The sequence below is a fragment of the Leopardus geoffroyi genome, chromosome B2 (genome assembly GCF_018350155.1).
Source record: "Leopardus geoffroyi isolate Oge1 chromosome B2, O.geoffroyi_Oge1_pat1.0, whole genome shotgun sequence".
NCBI lineage: Eukaryota > Metazoa > Chordata > Mammalia > Carnivora > Felidae > Leopardus > Leopardus geoffroyi.
In genome coordinates this window covers 107247127-107264616 of record NC_059332.1, presented here as the reverse complement: position 1 = coordinate 107264616, position 17490 = coordinate 107247127, and the positions used below count along the sequence as shown (strand labels likewise).

The 17490-nt window shown below is 41.1% G+C and overlaps 1 protein-coding gene and 1 long non-coding RNA gene across 6 annotated transcripts in view; one reads left to right on the top strand and one right to left on the bottom strand.

The window, feature by feature from the left end:
- The window catches only part of MCM9 (minichromosome maintenance 9 homologous recombination repair factor), a 115854-nt gene extending 104884 nt beyond the window's left edge, over positions 1-10970 (top strand). For 3 of the 5 annotated variants that reach the window (XM_045499409.1, XM_045499410.1, XM_045499411.1), the window contains 4 exons: positions 382-585; positions 2684-2766; positions 3251-3396; positions 7479-10970. In XM_045499409.1, the coding sequence (XP_045355365.1) occupies positions 382-585; positions 2684-2766; positions 3251-3396; positions 7479-8946 (1901 nt within the window). In that variant the 3' untranslated portion in view covers positions 8947-10970. Of the gene's footprint in view, positions 1-381; positions 586-2683; positions 2767-3250; positions 3397-4297; positions 4366-6634; positions 6759-7478 lie in introns of those variants that run through there. The other 2 variants (XM_045499412.1, XM_045499413.1) reach the window with 2 other exon arrangements.
- On the bottom strand, positions 4227-5139 carry LOC123608940. The gene is made up of 2 exons (XR_006717524.1): positions 5026-5139; positions 4227-4333 (listed from the first exon to the last, which is right to left on the bottom strand). It is a non-coding gene; the product is annotated as an uncharacterized LOC123608940 (long non-coding RNA).
- Positions 10971-17490: the final 6520 nt, after the last annotated feature.

Genomic DNA, 17490 nt, shown 5'->3' with positions numbered 1-17490 from the left:
AGGGCAACCTTATGGTAAATAGTTACCACTCACCTCTTGCACGCAAAGAAAACTGGACTGAATTATGAAACAGAAATCTCTAAGGGTGTGTTTCTCTTTAAATTAAATTAGATTTATTCAAATACTGTATATTACTATAGGACAGACCAGAATTATTCTGGATAATTTTAGCGCCTGTAGGAAGTTTACCTTCATTAAGCTTAGATCCTAAGGCTGCTTGTTCTTGAACTATATGCCATGCAGAATCAGGTCTAGGTTTCAGTGGCCACAAACCTGAAGGTTATCTTTTTTAAAGATGAACACAAGAACGTTATCAAAACCCTTTAAGTGAGATGTTTGCCTGTTCTTAGAAATTGCTGACCTAGCACCTGATATTTACAGGTTACCCAAGCAAATCAGAAAAGCTCTGGAGCATGGAAAAGATGAAAACCTATTTCTGCCTGATTCGAAATCTACAGCCCACACTGTCTGACGTGGGTAATCAGGTTCTTCTCCGGTACTACCAGATGCAGAGGCAGAGTGATTCCCGGAACGCTGCCCGGACCACCATCCGCCTGCTGGAAAGCTTGATCCGATTGGCAGAAGGTTTATTTCTTTCAACAAATAATACTTCTATTGGGTGCCCAATGCGTGCAAGGCATGGAGCTTAGCACCATGATTCAAAGATGAATAAGATTTTTCTAAGGTGTTCATAGTTGCTTGAAAAGTAAAGGCTCTGAGCTATGAAACCTGCATTCTTCTGAGGACAGATTATGAGTATTGAGTAGAGTGTAGCATCATTAAGAGGACTCTTGGTGACATGATTCATTTAGAAAGTCTTATTTACTGGGGTGCCTGGGTGGCGCAGTCGGTTAAGCGTCCGACTTCAGCCAGGTCACGATCTCGCGGTCTGTGAGTTCGAGCCCTGCGTCAGGCTCTGGGCTGATGGCTCAGAGCCTGGAGCCTGTTTCCGATTCTGTGTCTCCCTCTCTCTCTGCCCCTCCCCCGTTCATGCTCTGTCTCTCTCTGTCCCAAAAATAAATAAACGTTGAAAAAAAAAATAAAAAAAAAAGAAAGTCTTATTTACTAATGTTTGTTTCTCAGTGGTGGTCTGTTAGCATTTTCGGTGGAATACTTGCTTGTTTAGAGTTGTTTCCAGTGAAGCATATCTAGTTTTTTCTCATTAATTGCCATTCACAGGCCATCACTAACATAACAGATGACCCCAACCCTAAGGCATGAGACTTACATGCATACATACAACTAACATGTATCTCAAGACTTTTTTTCTAGGGGCACCTGGGTGGCTCAGTCGGTTAAACATCCAACTTCAGCTCAGGTCATGATCTCACAGTTTGTGAGTTTGAGCCAGTGTTGGGCTCTGTGCTGACAGCTCAGAGCCTGGAGCCTGCTTCAGATTCTGTGTCTCCCTCTCTCTCTGCCTCTCCCTCATTTCGCACTCTGTCTCTCTCAAAATAAACAAACAAACATCAAGACTTTTTTTCTAATACTAACTTTTATATTTAGCCCTTGTTAAAATAATTCTAAAAAAATTTCTGTGTGAACTGGCTGTATCATATGATGACAGAATATATACTTAATAAAAAGTTTTATAAAACAAATACACTTCGGGGCGCCTGGGTGGCGCAGTCGGTTAAGCGTCTGACTTCAGCCAGGTCACGATCTTGCGGTCTGTGAGTTCGAGCCCCGCGTCGGGCTCTGGGCTGATGGCTCAGAGCCTGGAGCCTGTTTCCGATTCTGTGTCTCTCTCTCTCTCTGCCCCTCCCCCGTTCATGCTCTGTCTCTCTCTGTCCCAAAAATAAATAAACGTTGAAAAAAAAAAAAAAAACAAATACACTTCACTGTGTCAAGGATTTATAGCTAATATTCAGACAAGTATCCCAAACGCAGGCTTGTGAGTTTGGTAGTTTTGAAAAGCTCACAGGTAAAGAGAAGTGCCAGAGATGAGAAATGACTTTAATATTGTGTATTTCTATAATAGACTAGAAAATGAGGATTAATGGGGCACCTGGGTGGCTCAGTCAGTTAAGTGTCTGAGTCTTGGTTTCAGCTCAGGTCATGACCTCACGGTTTGTGGGATCAAGCCCTGCGTTGGGCTCTATGCTGACAACGCCTGGGATTCTCTCTCTCCCTGTCTCTCAGTCCCTCCCCCACTCACACACATGCACCTTCTCTCTCTCTCCCTCTCTGTCTGCAAAATAAGTAAATAAACATTTTTTTAAATGGAGATTAAAAGTTGTTGAATATTAGCTATATGCTTATATAACTCCTTTCTTTGTTGGAGCCCAGAGTACTTTCATGTAAATACCCAGAATTGACATGGGCTGTGAAAGATTAGGCCCATCTTTAGAGAAACAACTTTAAAACTAATTGAAATTAGACTTCTGTGGGGTGCCTGGGTGGCTCATTTGGTTAAGAGTCTGACTCTTGATTTTGGCTTAGGTCTTGATCTCAGGGTTGTGATTAAAGCCCCGCATAGGGCTCCAGGCTGGGTGTGGAGCCTACTGAAGGAAGGGAGGAAGGGAGGAAGGAAATAAATTAGACTTTTGTGCTTGTTTTAGTAAAATGAATTTAGTACTAGTAGCTCATTCATAAAATGTAATTTTTCAGGGGGTCAGGTAAAGTATTACATTTATCATGTCAAATGTGCATCAAAAAATTTCTGTCTTCATAATTTTCTTAGCTCATGCTCGCCTGATGTTTCGTGACACTGTGACTCTGGAAGATGCTATTACAGCAGTGTCAGTAATGGAATCCTCGATGCAGGTAAGGGTATTTTGCACCTAATATTTGAACTCTAACTATAAGCATGTAAAAAAAAAAAAAGACAATTTATAGCATATCAGGAGTTGTAAAAGTGATCATAATCTAGATCTAATAATTTCAGGAAATATATCCAAAGGAAACCATTTAAAGGAAGGGGAAGACATGGTCGTGGAAGCATTCTTTGCGTCAGTAGCATTGCTTTTGCCAACTAGTGTGCAGCAGTGGGTGTCACTCTTTTTTCCTCAACACGTCTGAGGGGCACTCATGGTCCCACTAGTGACAGTGTGCTTCCTGGAGCAGTTCTTGCCACCAGGAACTGGAGGGAGAGAACTGTTGAAATTTGCAAAAGGCCCAGTTGACTGACAGCCAAGATGGGAGTAGAGAGGGCCGATCTGGGATCAGTGGCCTCCAGCGTATGCTTCCTCTATGCAGGCTGACTGGTTGACTCTCTCTGGTATTTTCCATTTTGTCGATACCCCTTCAGGGAGGTGCACTGCTAGGAGGTGTGAATGCACTTCACACTTCCTTTCCTGAAAACCCTCTGCAGCAGTACCAGAGGCAGTGTGAACTCATTCTGGAAAAGCTGGAGCTGCACAACCTCTTGAGTGAAGAGCTAAGAAGACTTGAAAGGTGAGAAGAGAAATCCAAGAAAAGGCTTATAATGGAAAATCCTTGTTTGACACTTCATGAAATGAAGGAAGTGGAAATTAAGTGGAAAATCTGTCTGTACTATCTGTAGGGGATTGTTTCAGTTGTCTGTTGCTGTATAATCAGCTACCCCAAAGCTTGGCGGCTTAAAGAAACAAAAACAAAACCACCACTACCACCCTTTTATTGCTCACTTTTCTGAGAGTCGTAAATTCATTTATCTCCACTCCACACAGTGTCGGCTGGGATCACTCATATACTTGAATTTAGCTGGGAGCTCAGGTGGAACTGGAACATCCAGAATGGTTTCCTTCACATGTGTTGTGCCTTAGTGGAGGTGGCTTAAATGGCCAGGGGCTCTCTTTACCACAGGGGAGTCGGAATTCTGACATGGTAGCTTAATGCTCCAACAGAGCAAAAATGGAAGCCAGCAGGCCTCTTATGAGCTGGGCCAGAACTGATACAGCATCATTTCTGCCACATTTTATAGGTCAGAGCAAGACACAGGGTCAGCCCCCATGCAAAGTAGGGGAAAATAGACACCACCTCTTGATGGGAGGAGTGACATAAACATACAGGAATGGGGGAATTGATGGCTGCCATCTTTGGTGACCACCTTCCGTAGCTACATTTCCTTGGCTTGCTGGTTCGGTGAGCCTCATGGAGAACATTGGCAGGTTCTTTACTATATATGGTAAACTGTGTATTAATTTACTGAATTTATACCACCGGTTCCCAATTACATGAGAAGCACCAAGGTTGGCTACTCACAGTTCACACCCAAGACATGCAGTTTCCATGGAATCAAGAAGCCTTGGTAAATGGGATTTATTCTGTTCACTACCACTACTTCATCCTCTTCACTTTCTTTGGGTCAATATAGGTAGAGCGGTGCCATTTAGAAAGGTGGCTGGGAATGCTGTTAAGAAAGAGGAAGTTGAACTCCAGGAGGTCAGTCTACCCCAGGCTAGACCCAGCCACAAAATATTATCATAATTTGGCTTTATCATTTTTCCTTGCCAGGAAAGAACCATGTGCAAGGGAGTTTACATGAAGAATCATAGTGTTTATTAATATTTTAATTTTATTCTTAATGGTTTTAAAGCTCTCTTCCAAGCATAATAAATGTTTGATCTTTATGTAACCCTGGTGAAAGAAAATCAGGTAGAAGACTGAGGCCCAGATTGCTTTCGAGCCAGCCGAATAGGATGTTTTGAAAGTTTGAGAAGTGGAGATAACTAGTAGTGACCTTTACCTGTGAAAGGCCCTCCTGGTCCATTAGCAACAGCTCTGACCCTCCCTTCAGCATCATCATTTTCCTTCCCTACATGCGCAGATTCATGACCTTTAAAATTTCACATATTTAACAGACAAAAAGTCTCCAGTGAGAATGATGTATTTTGTTAAAGAGGGAAACCTGTTTCTCCTCCAACAGGGTAACAACTCAAGAATGACAAAAGCAATGTTTCAAAACTCAGCTTTGTAATGATTTGTTAAAATGTGGGAAGGAACATGTCATGTGCATTACCTAGAGAATTTTTGCCCAGACTTCAATGTTTGCATGCTCCCTGCATACATGAGCTTCTAAAAAGCTAGACTTTGAGGGTGTACCTGTGACACATGAGTGAGCGATGGCAGAGGTATCCATTTGGGTATCTTCATGATCAGCATGAGTGGCTCAATAATTGCCCTGAGTCTGGCAGCTGGCGTTGACCTCAAAGCTGGGAGCTGGTGAAAGGAGTTCCCGTGGAAGCAGAGCGGCTGCTGAAGGAGAATTTAGAGACTGAGATGATTGTTGACCGAACAAGTATAACCTTGAGAATTATTTCCCTGGCTTTTCTCCTTTCACTCACTGCCTTCATGTAGTAGCATTCTCTCTCAAATTCATAAAACCCCAGCACAGCCTTCCTGGGGGAAGTTTGGGGACTGGCTTTGTGTTGCTAATACCTAGTGCCCCTTGTATAAAATCAACCCCCTTTTCTCTTGGTCTGGTTTTTTAATGATCCAGAGCCTAGTGTTAAGATGAAAGATACTCCTTTGGTTCTCTTATGGTTTGATGTAGCTGATCCTTTTTAGACCTGCCCTGGGCCCGGCTTGGCTTTTGGAAAGGCTGCTCATTTTGACTGAGCAGAAACTGGACATTTGGACTACCAAAAGCTGTCATGCTGGATTCAGGAAGGAAAGGAATGTGAAGCTCAGAATCAGTGTTATGTGATAGAAAAACAGTGGTTGAACTTACCAAATTCAAAATGACCCTCCTGGAGGGAAAGAAGAAGAAGGGTAGGTAATGATCTAAAAAAATAGGATTCTGCCTTAAAATATCCTTTTCTTCTGATACATCTTTGTAATTCAGGGGCATGTCCCAGTGTTGATCCTCAAAGTAACAAAACCAGGTTGCCCTGCAAATGACAGTGCATGACCTCCAAGGCACGTCTAAGGCTAATTTTGTCAAGCGAGAAAAGCCCACGTAGCATATAGGTTTATCCCCTCAGGAAAGACTTGTCTATTCCTTAAAGTGGTCATATATGACTCATCAAACTATTGTACCTTTATCACACTTTTCTTCTGGAAAATGCTTACCAGTGACAGCCGGACTCAAATGGTGGTCATTCTATTCATATGAAAACAGAATGCAAAGAGATTGTCTTTTAGGAAGGTATAGTAAAACTGGAAACATTTTATGTAGGGGAGAATTTAATTCCCAAAGTCAGAATAAGACTAAAATGGTAGGGCTAAATTATTCTATGCCTTAAATTCACTGTCTTTTAGAACATTTTTTATGGAGCTTTAACAATTATGAATATCTCTGACCCCAATTTGATGTATATTTGATAGAAGTAATTTTGCAAGCTATTTTGGGTTTTTTTTGTTTGGCTGTGACTGTGGTGAATATGGATTTTGCTGTATTGATGTGTCCAAATCTATAGTGAGTAAATATAACCCAGTATTTTTATCATAATTTTTTGTGGGTTTTTTTTCCTGATCATAAGAGGTAATACATGTTCTTAATAGAGTTATTTTGAAAAGTAACAGTAATAAATTAAAAAGATAAAAATCACATATGATCTTATTTCCCAGAGAGGCCTACCATTAACATTTTAATGTATTTAAATATATTTAAATCTAAAATTCATTTAAATGTAATGTATTTTCTTCTATACCTTTTTCTGTGATTACACATGATTTTTAGAATAACTTACTCGTCTGCTCTTTGGCTTAGTTCTTTTCATATTTAACACACGGAAGTGGGACCATGTTGCCCCTTATACTGAGAAGCTGTTCCTTTTGAGAAACTGTCATCTCTGTTGGAAGTTGATCCTCTGGCATTATTTCCATTTCTGGCATGCCCAAGATCGAAAATGACTATCACTGATCAGATCCTTCATTCTGGAAGGTCAGTAGGTTTCACCTCTGTGTCAGCTGGATAGAGAGTAGCTGCCCAGAACATGTGTTGAAATGGCTACACTTTGCAGGAAAGACGTCACACTTGCTTGGGGGAGGTGTGCCATGAACGTGATGCCACAGGGCCAGCGGGATCACAGTCTCTACTCCCAAGGAAGGTGACTTTTAGGTGCGCTAAAATTCAGTACTCAGGTGAAGAGATGTGAGGAGATCATAATCTCTGGGCTTCCACTCTGTTTCTGACCTACAGACTGCCTACAAGGGAACCACCCGATCAGCAGCTGTCCACTGTGCAGATAGTTAGAAGCCTGTGTTGTAGTGGAACATGTAACAGGAGAGATAAGAATAAGCATTTTACACTGACCTTCAAACAATCTTAAATGAATTAAATGGACTTTCAGAGAGATCTAAAGATGTAGACAAACCTGTTACTTCATTTCCTTTATTTCATTTCAGTTTTAAAATGATGATCAAAGCACTTAAATTCTATACTGCTGAGAAAGGATAATTTCCTCCTGCTGCTCTAAGAGACTGTATTTGGTATTAACTTGGAATTATGTTGGACTGAAGCCTTTAGATGGCATCTCAGAGACTAAAGACATGGAAAGGTTAAAAATTCTTTTCTCTTCAATACATGTTTTCCTTATTTATCTCTGCCACAGGTTACAGAATCAGAGTGCGTACCAATCCCAGCCCCAGGCAGTGGAGGCAGAGACTAATCCAGGATCCTTGAAAAATGATCCAGGAGAAGAATGCAAGTCCAGAATCTGGTCAGCACGGCAGGAAGTGAACTGTAGTACGCTGACGTCCTCTGCTGGAGGCAGTCCTGAGGGAAGCCCACTTCCCAGTCCCCTCTCCCCCCTGGGGCCTAATACATCAACAAATAGAAAACATTTACCTGAGCACAAATACAGCAAAGATGAGAGTTTGGACTGGTTTGACTGCATAGCAGCTCATCAGATTGAGTCCAAAAACACTGTTCCTGTGTCTCCCAAAACAACTGGGGGGAAAATGGCTTTGAAAATCTTCCAGAACAAATCTCAGGGTAAGGAAAGGAATGAGCCAGGCCAAAGGCGCAAATTGGAAACTGGACAGCTTCTAGCACCAGGAGAGGCAGAAGCTCCATCGAGGCCAGATAATGTGGAAGGTAAAGAGGCAAAAAAGGCAGCAATGGTTTCTGAAGTGGCAGTGCCTGCTGGTGAGCCAGACTCGGTACTGATGCATCACGTCTCCAGGAAACTGCACACGCTGCACACGGCAAGGGCCCAGGAGCTGTACAGGAATCCCTCCAGGGCGCCGTCACGGCCCACAGGCTCTCCTCATCCTCACTCTGGTCCTGTACACAGCCCACAGGGAGCGTGGGAAACTCCCAAAAGAACGAGACAGAAATCCCTTGCTCAGAGGGAAGAGCCTGAACTTGAATATGCCGAGAGTCCAGGTCCCCCGTTGGCCAAACTAGCAAAATTTACTTTCAAACCAAAGTCGAAACTGATCCATTCCCCTGAAGACCACAGTCATGTGTCTCTGGGCACAACTGAAGTAGCCATCCCAGGTCCTGAAACTCCCCACGTTGCAAGCAGAGACTCAACCTCGCCTGTGAAGGGTTCCCAAAAGTTGGCCTCTCCCTCAGGAAGCAGGAACTCAAACCAGCCACAGAGTGAGGCAAAGCAGGTGTCCCGGAAGCCACCGGAGGAAGACAGGTCAAGAGAGGAGAGCAAACATGTCCCTGAAAGGAGAACCATCCAGCCTGAAGTAGAGCTTGGGAACAAGACTGAGCATTCTCATCTTACTTGTCAAAGAGACAGAAAGGAAGAGGTCTCAAGCAGTAACAAAAGCAGCAAGGTTCACTCCTGCACATTAGCCAAATTGGCAAACTTCTCCTTTACTTGCCCCTCTGAATCCAAACCGGAATCCCTTCCTCCTCCTGAAAGTGTGAACCAGGGAGAGAGAGGCCCAAGCCCTCCTCCCGGGACTGCAGCTCCAGTGCCTGGCAAGAAGAGGAGAACTTTCCAGCTAGAGGGGTCCACTGAGAGATTGGCTCTTTCCAAAAAATCTCTCTTTACTTTATCAGAACTAGATGACGAAGCATTGGATTTTGATTGGGATGAAGAAATGAGAAAAAAACCATAATCATGAAAAGCTTTCAGGTCAAATTTCAGCCTCCCCAGCTCAACACGGCACCTTTGGGATATTGACGTGGTGTTTATATGTGAACAAAAACTCTTGGCCATAATGAGTTCCATTTAGAATACCAGCACCCCCGACAGGCTTTATAATTTCAGCTTTACCTTCATGACTTGAAAAGTCATATAATCAGTGTCTGGCAGAGTCGGGCAGTGTCATACCAGCACTTGAATTAATTGAAATTATGCTTAATTTTGCAAATGTAATACTTGTATTCCCAAAGATGTTTCTGTTTGTTTTGGGTTGGTTTTTTGTTGGTTTTGTTGTGTTGTTTTTGTTTTGTTTTGTTTTGTTTTATTTTGTTTTGTTTTGTTTTAATGGGGGTTGGGTCTTCGGGAGATCATTTCTTTCATTTACTTAGGAACAAATGCCAGGAAGGTAGCCCTCATAAAGTTAACAGGTTAGGTGGAGAATATTCTCATTTTTTTTCCTTCACCCAAGATGTGCTGAGTGTGATGAATATTGTAATTTTCCAAAATGATGTGATTTTTCTAACATTTTTGTGTTTATTCTCATGTGTCAAATCAGATGTGCTAATGCTTTTCCTTCTTTAGGAGGCATCCTTACGGTTCCATGGTATTCTTAAAGATCTGGCAACTGGTCAAACAGCAGCTTTCTGAAGTATTGACCTTTTGAGTTTTCCCTGTTGTCTTGAGCCAACATTTTGTGCTTCAGATTCTTTGTATCATTGGCGGGGGGTGGGGGGGGGTGGTTGCTACCTTCAACACAACTTAAATCCTGTGGTTAGGAGAGCGTGTAGTAATCTCAATCATGTATCGTGGCATCTACCCAAGTGGTTAATATGGAAATATGATTCCTACTAAGTTATGATTCATTGTCTTTAAAACCAAGCAAATGATGGCTGTGTTTGGTAGGAATAGACATCTCAAACTTTGTCTTTCTTAAGTCCTTTCAAAATCACTTTTTCCTTTGGATTCTAGCAGGAGCTGTTAGGATTTCTTAATTACAGACTTTCTCTTCTGAATTATGAATTTTTAAAACAATAATTAATAGAGGCTTCCATTGTCTGAGGGGCTTTTAGATGTGAAGAGTACCCACAACTACCTGTACTTTGTTTAATGATTGTTTCATTAAGTTCATACCAAAATATTAAGGAACCTCAAATTTTCTTGAGCATTTAAACATTAATTCCAAAATTGACTAATTACGTTTTCTGAAAAATGTTAAACTGTGAGTACAAATTGATGAGTCTTTTGAAATAACACCTTAAACAGCTGGCAAGGATTGTAAAATGTACTATTGCACATTCACCTCAACTTATTCTGAAACATTACCTAAACATATAGTTTAGGTAATTTCTTCTTCCTTCTGTACTTACTTAATAACTTCCCAGTGTAGTATGATTCTTAATGTGATCTGTCCCTAATGTCTCAGTATTAGTACTTTCCTGAGTTTCAATAGTCTGACTAGAAATGAGGGAAAGAGAGAGGATCCGGGTTATCGACAGGTTGAATCTTGGTCTAAACACAGTCTAGTCTGATTGTGTAGACTGGGACAATTGAAACTGAGTCACCATGCCGAGCTGTTGTTTTTGGTTTGGTTTTTGTTTTTGTGGTAAACTTTTAAGTCCTCCTCTTATAAATGTCTTTGAAACTTGGTATCTCTTGCAGTAACGATGTATTAAAGCTTTGCATGGCTGGCAGTATGTAACCTGTTGGCTTTGTCACTAGGGTATTTTGATATGTTCTGTTTTCATTATTTAAAATGGCTGTGTTCCTTATTGGGAATCTTGATTCTAGGGCTTGCACTTCTTGGTAATGAGGGATTTATGTACTTAACTTATCTCTTCAGGACATTGAATAATTCATGTTTTAAAATACGGTGTTAAATTGTCTCTCTTCCTTAATTACTGTATATGACCACCTGTGCCACCTGCTACCTGGTTATTCTTTGTACCCACCATGCATCCAATTATTTATGCTAATAAATCCACCCTATTTTTTATTTTAGCACCTTCTTCTGTCAGGATCATTTGGCTAAATTACAGGTTCCATGTATTTCTTTGATGCTTACCCAGTTAGAAATAACTTTGTAAATATTGTAAATAGACAAACTTATTAGAAGGAATAAAATATGTTCAGTATGAACATTCCCCTACTTACTAAAAAATTAAACTTGTATCACAGCCTGCTTTCAGGTTACGACTACCTTGCTGTGCTTGTGTTTGATGGTCAAAATCTGACAACTTGGTCAATAGGAAGTCCCATTATGTTGATGCCGATGTCCTTTTAGGACTCTGACATTTCTAAAAGTATCCATAGTATCTGAAAATAACAGCACGTTCCAGACACATTTTGATTTTTTTTCCTGCCTCTAGTCTTAGAATCAGCTACCCCCTAAGGCAGTCTATTCCCTTTATAGGCCGATGGTATTACAGGCCAAACTCATGGTCTTAAGGGTATGCAGGGTCAAAAGTACTACCACTGCTGTTTGCTCCCTGTAGTAGTTTAGAGCTGAAAATGTCTAATGTCGTGAGGTCACATTCTATCCTGCTGTGTCCTGTTTTTCTTACGCTATGTGATTTCACAAGACTTTCTCTTATATGGTATTTAGCGTGTACCAAAGAAGCACATGGGCATCTTGGGGGAGTATGTACAGTCTCAAAAATCATATTTCTGGTCAATAAGGGAAAGTATAAAAATAACCCTTAATTCTGCATCAACATGTCAGAATACTTTTATTTCAGGCCAGTGAACTCCTTTAAAACATTTTAGTAATGTGGAATTACACCTAATTTGCGAGACCAAACCAGAATTTTAACTCTCTTATAATTATGTAAAAGAGAGGAGTTTTCTGAACCTGTAAAAGATAATGTCTTCAGTGTATATGTGGTAGTCTAAAATTTCTAGTAGGGATTTTATTATAATTTTTAGTGTTTCTCAGAAATGCAGACAGAATAAGCTTATTATTCTGATATCTTTAACTGTTCGGCTTAAACTTTAAACTTTTTCAGAAGCTATACCAAAACTTTAATAGAGATCTCCTCTTGGTTGACAAATTTGAATTCCCACAAACACTGTACCTGATTTCTATGCTTTCTTCAAGTGCTAAAGCTGCCTAGCTGGTAGACTTATTGCAAGAACAATTGTGGGGAAAATCTCAGGTCAACCAGGATACCTTGAGGATACCTCAAGGATACCCTGAGGTCACTTTTAGCCAGTCCACAGCATTTGGGAATTCAGAACCAACCTACACTCAAAGTCTGGGTCACTAGGGCCTACCTGCCAGCCAGGTTAACCTTCCAGATGGCCTCGTTCCAAATCTAACGAACTCACAGGGTGGCAGACGAGGCCAGTGCAAATTCCTCAGTGTTCAGAATAATATCTCCCATGTCTGCTTTCCTTATTGTTAACATTCAAGAAGATAAAAGAAGGCTCCTGGCTCACGTTAGTACTCCCATAGGGGTTTTGCCGTTTATGTCCCATGCAACAAGTGCCATAGCCCCCCCAGGTATATGGGGAACCATTACCCACATACCCCCTTCACTGTTTCTCAGAAGACATGCACAGGAAGCTGTAGAAATTGCTCCCTGTGATACACTTTTCTGTTGTTCTTATATCAGTTCCCTTCTTAAAGGCTTAAAAATGCATCTAAATATAATGTTTGTATTAAATATTTATTAAATAACATTACTGTTAATAATGTATTAAATATTGTATTTCATATTTGAAACTTGACATTTCTGTCAAGTGAGGCTTAACTAAATTGTTGATGTGTCTATGTAAATACTCTGATTCAAGATAAAGTCTCAGAAGGGAAATAGGATTTATACACTGGGCCTGATCTCCCCCAGGAAGTAGGGTAGAAGTTATTTATCTTCCAGGCACAAATGGTTTTTAGGCCACTCTTCTCTATGTTTGGTTAGAACCTTAAACGTTGGCCAAGTTGAACCACCAGAAAGGTGCATTTTTATGTGGGGGCAAACATGGTTTAATTTAGGACTTTCATAATAAACCAAGCCAGTATGGTAATACTACTTAATACATCTGATCTGACTTTTTCAGTGCCTACTGATACATAAAGAAGACCAGGAAGCCTAGCAAATTGAGAATCAGGCGAATTCGTTTCTAGAACCGAGTGATCAGTAGCCAGCAGTATGACCTTGCTGTCTACAAGACTCTTGTCCATAAAAGAGGATTAAGCATGTCTGATTCAGGTATTACTGAGTTACAGAAGAGGAAAATTTCAGAGGCTAGCTGAAATAAAAGGTTCACTGCAAGGGTATGGTGGGGAATCTCATTAAGGGCAGGAAACAAAGTTTAGCCAGCCTACATGACCCTGGAACTAAAAAGTTCTCTCAGCCTCTCTGGGGTTCTCAAGGTCCCTTGAGATTCCCTGGGGTTCTCAAAGTCCCTTATCGCCACTTCTCATGGTGAGTGTGCTCCCAAGTACTGTCCCTCTCTGCAGCCCTGTTCTCTGTGCTAACTTGGGGTTTCTCTGGTGCCTTGCAGCTTTTGATCTACCTTGAGGCCTGGCTCCCTGCTGTTCCTTTCTCTGATCTTTCCGGAGGACTCACCTATCTTCATCTTACAGATTCAGGCTCAGTGTTCACTTGGTTCAAGAGGATGTGGGGGGTGAGGGAGTGAGTGGCCACATGGTACAAACAGCATGTTTGTACTGGGTGGAGTCCATCCCCAACAATGGGGTGAGAGGCCGTGATTGGCCAGTCTAGCAAACTTCTGTCTTCACAGGGTTTTGGGGTTGTAAGTTCTATAATTCTGTAACCTTTTTTGTTTCTGTTACAGTTACTGAGTTGAGACAGCATGCCTCTAAAGGTACTTGGATCATCTTTCCTAAGGGAGCCTTGTAAATTCCTGCCTGACAGCAACTAGGTGTTTTTCAAGGATTGCCAGCCACTTTGGGCTTGTTGGAAGTGCAGTTCAGGCTACCGGCCACCGAGGGCGCTGTTTGTTTTGTCACTGGTTATTAAGTTTCCATTTTTCTGCGCATAAATTTCTCATCATAACTCCGTTATAGGGTTTAGAAATACTTGGATGAAAATCAAAATATATAGGAGCATTAAAAGACATCTGAAATATACTTTAGAAATAATGTCTGCAGTTAAGATATATTTTAACATTTTCCAAATTTTCAACTTTATAATTGCCAACAAAGCAGGGACTAGATCCACTGTGAAGAGAGGAAGATACATGTGTCTCAGGCCTACTTTGGTCCTTTTAGAATTACAGTTAGTCCAGGATAATTTTAAACTGAGGATTCATACATATACTGATCTCTAATCTTATTTTACCATTGTTGGGAAATTAAACTACTTTGTAAGAAGGGGAGCCCAAAGCTGCCTTGAAGGATCCAGCATATTGGAGACCTTTGATTTTCTGCCTTTGAGAGGCCTCCATGCGATGGGGAATGACAAGTTGCCTGGACTACGGTAAACCCCTGGAAACCCCCCCCCCCCCTCCACACACACACCATTTATATACTCTGTCCCTAAGAACTGGTAAAGATGAACAAAATAGTGTAACACAACCTATCCTTGAATGGGAAGTTACCTGCCAGACACGGTCCAGTCATTTCGCTTCCCAATATCATTATGTGTTCATGAAGGTTACAAAAACCAAGAAATTTTAATTTCATTATAATTAGATATATGGATGTTATAATTGTTTTCTCAAAAAATGCTAAAATAAACTGAGTTTCAAAGAAACCTTGAGCCAAAGTTAAATTTTAAATTCACAGCAACTGAAATATTTCTAAATTGGTTTTAAGTGCTTATTTATTTCAATGAGATTTTAATTACAACATGACAATCATAATATTAGTACTTACTCTTCAAAACACAACACATGACATTTGATTTTCACATTAATACTATTCATAATGAAGGTGATACTTTTACAAATGGGGGAAACCTCAGACATTTAAATAATTTTTTTTAAAAAAGAGATGTTTGGTTTTTTTTTTTTTTTAAGAGTGTTCTTTTTCTTTTCTTTCTTTTTTTTTTTTAAGTTTATTTAAGTAATCTCTACACCCAACATGGGGCTCAAACTCACAACCCCAAGATCAACAGTCTCATGTTCTTCAAACTGAGCCAGCCAGGCACCCCTAAGTGATTTTTTTTTTTAATGTCTTTAACATTCCTTATTTGAAAGATTAGTTTCTGGAACATATTTCTCAACTCCCCTTACTTTTTATTGCTCCATTAAAAATAATATCTATTGATCGAGGGTAAAAATTATCTATTTAGATTTCTTACTATGTGCTTATTTTTTAAGCACTTTTCAATATTTAGACGAAGGTATTAATTCATTCTATCCTCCCAGCAATCTATAACATAGGTAGTATTGTTATCCTGGTTTTACAAATTAGGTAGCTATAGCCTAGAGACACTAAATAACCTGACCAAAGTTACATCATTAGTGTCAACCTAAATAAAAAGGTAAACTGAGGCAAGCTTGAATTTCCAGAAATCTAGTTTATGTGGGAAAAGCTGAGGAATTGCAGTTTGGAAAATGCATGCTATTGCAAGCTCCCGTTGAGGGTTTGGGGTATTTATGGGCAAGGAGTAAAAGCCAGAGTTCAAAAAGCAAGGTCATGGGCTTGAGGATGGGGAGATTCTTGGCATATGTTCACTGGTCAGGAGGGAAGGCTCTGTCTTCTGTAAATTAGGCATTTCCAGGAAGTCAGGCTCTCAGTACTTAAGTTCTGTCCTTCTGAGGCGCTTGAATGAGATTCTCCGTTTCATACCCTCCCTTCCGCTGTAGACCGAGATCCCCTACAAGAGTTAGCAATGTGATGCCTGTATTAATTCCTAAAATGAGAGAGGAAAGTATTACCCAGAAGAAACCCCTCACTTGGTCATGCTCTTAGTCCACCTCACACCCCCTGCACACCTTTGCTAGCACCTGCCCCCCTGTGCCCTGCCTTCTGTCCTGTGACAGAGGGGACTATCCACACTCCTATTCGAAGAAAGCCCTTCCACCTGGGCTGGATTGCGCCCCTCCTGCCTCTTCGGAACACGGCCCCAGCATCCTCCCCTCACCCCTTAGCAGTCCTCCTCCCCACTGTATCATTTCCACCACGGATTCAAAACAATAAAAACACCTTGCTTGACTCTACTTCCCTCACTATGTCTGTTTCCCCTCTTAGCAAAACTTTTTTGGAGAGTTGTCTATACCCATCTCCAGTTCTCGTCCCTTCTGCTGGCCCACTCCAGTGGAAGTTTTTGGCCTTAATGCTGCTTCTGAGAAGCCTTATCAAGGTGACCTTCATTGCTCATTCTAAGCCCTGATCTTACTTGATTTGATAGACCTGCTTACTGTCTCCTCCCTGAAATCCTTCCTCACTTGTCCTCCAGGACAACACATGCCTGTGGTTTTCCTTACTAACCTCTTCTGGCTTCCTCAGTCTTTTTGCAACTTACCTAGTTTCTCTTCCTCTTGTAGACCTTTAATGTTTGCATGGCCCAGGCTCTTTTCTATCCCCGTGATTTTCACGAAATCTTAGGGTTCACAGAACCTACCTGTTAGCTGATGATTCCTGATCTCTAGGCACTGGTATCAAACTCCTATTCAATGTATCTCCTTGGTTATCTAAAAGACATCTGAACCTCAACATATTCCAAATCATACTCCTGATTTTGTCCCCCTAAATTTGCTCCTTTCCCAGTTTTATCCATCTTGGCAAATTAAATGGATACTCTATCCTTCCAGTGCTTGGGTCAAACATTTGAGTCATCCTTGACAATTTATTGTCTCTTGTATCTCATACCCCATCTGGCAGAAAATCCTATAGACTCTCTATTTTAAAAATATCCAAGGACGTCTAGGTGGCCCAGTTGGTTGAGCATCCAACTCTTGATTTCAGCTCAGATCATGATCCCAGAGTCATGGTATTGAGCCCCATAGTGGACTCCACACTGAGCATGGAGCCTGCCTAAGATTCTCACTTTCTCTCTCTCTCTGTCTCTCTCTCTCTCTCTCTACCTCTCTCTCACTCTGCCCCTGTTCCCTGTTCACACACTCTCTCTCTCTCTCACCAAATCTGCTATCACCCCAGTACAGACCACTATTCTCTCTTGCCTTGCCATCCTCCTTGACTTCCTACAGGTTGTTCTCAGCATAGTAATCTAAGCGATCCTATTAATAAGTAAAGTCAGGTCATGATACCTCTTAACCCAGACCCTCAAGTGGCTCCCCATCCTATTCCTGGTAAAAGCCAAAGTCCTTATAATAATGACATCTAAAGCCCTACAACCTCCGGCCACAAGCTACCACCAGTCTTGCTGTTTGTGTAATTCTCCAGACATGAACAGGCCTCAGGGCCTTTTCACTTGCTGTTCTATCCGTGAAGTGCCATTTCCCTGAAGGTGATCACCCTCACCTTCTTCAAGATTTTGCTCAAATGTCACTTCAGTGAAGCCTACCATAACCTATTCAAAATTGCAAAACATTTCTCCCTTCCCAATTTTTCATAGCATTTTCATCATCTAACATAACATAACGTTTATTC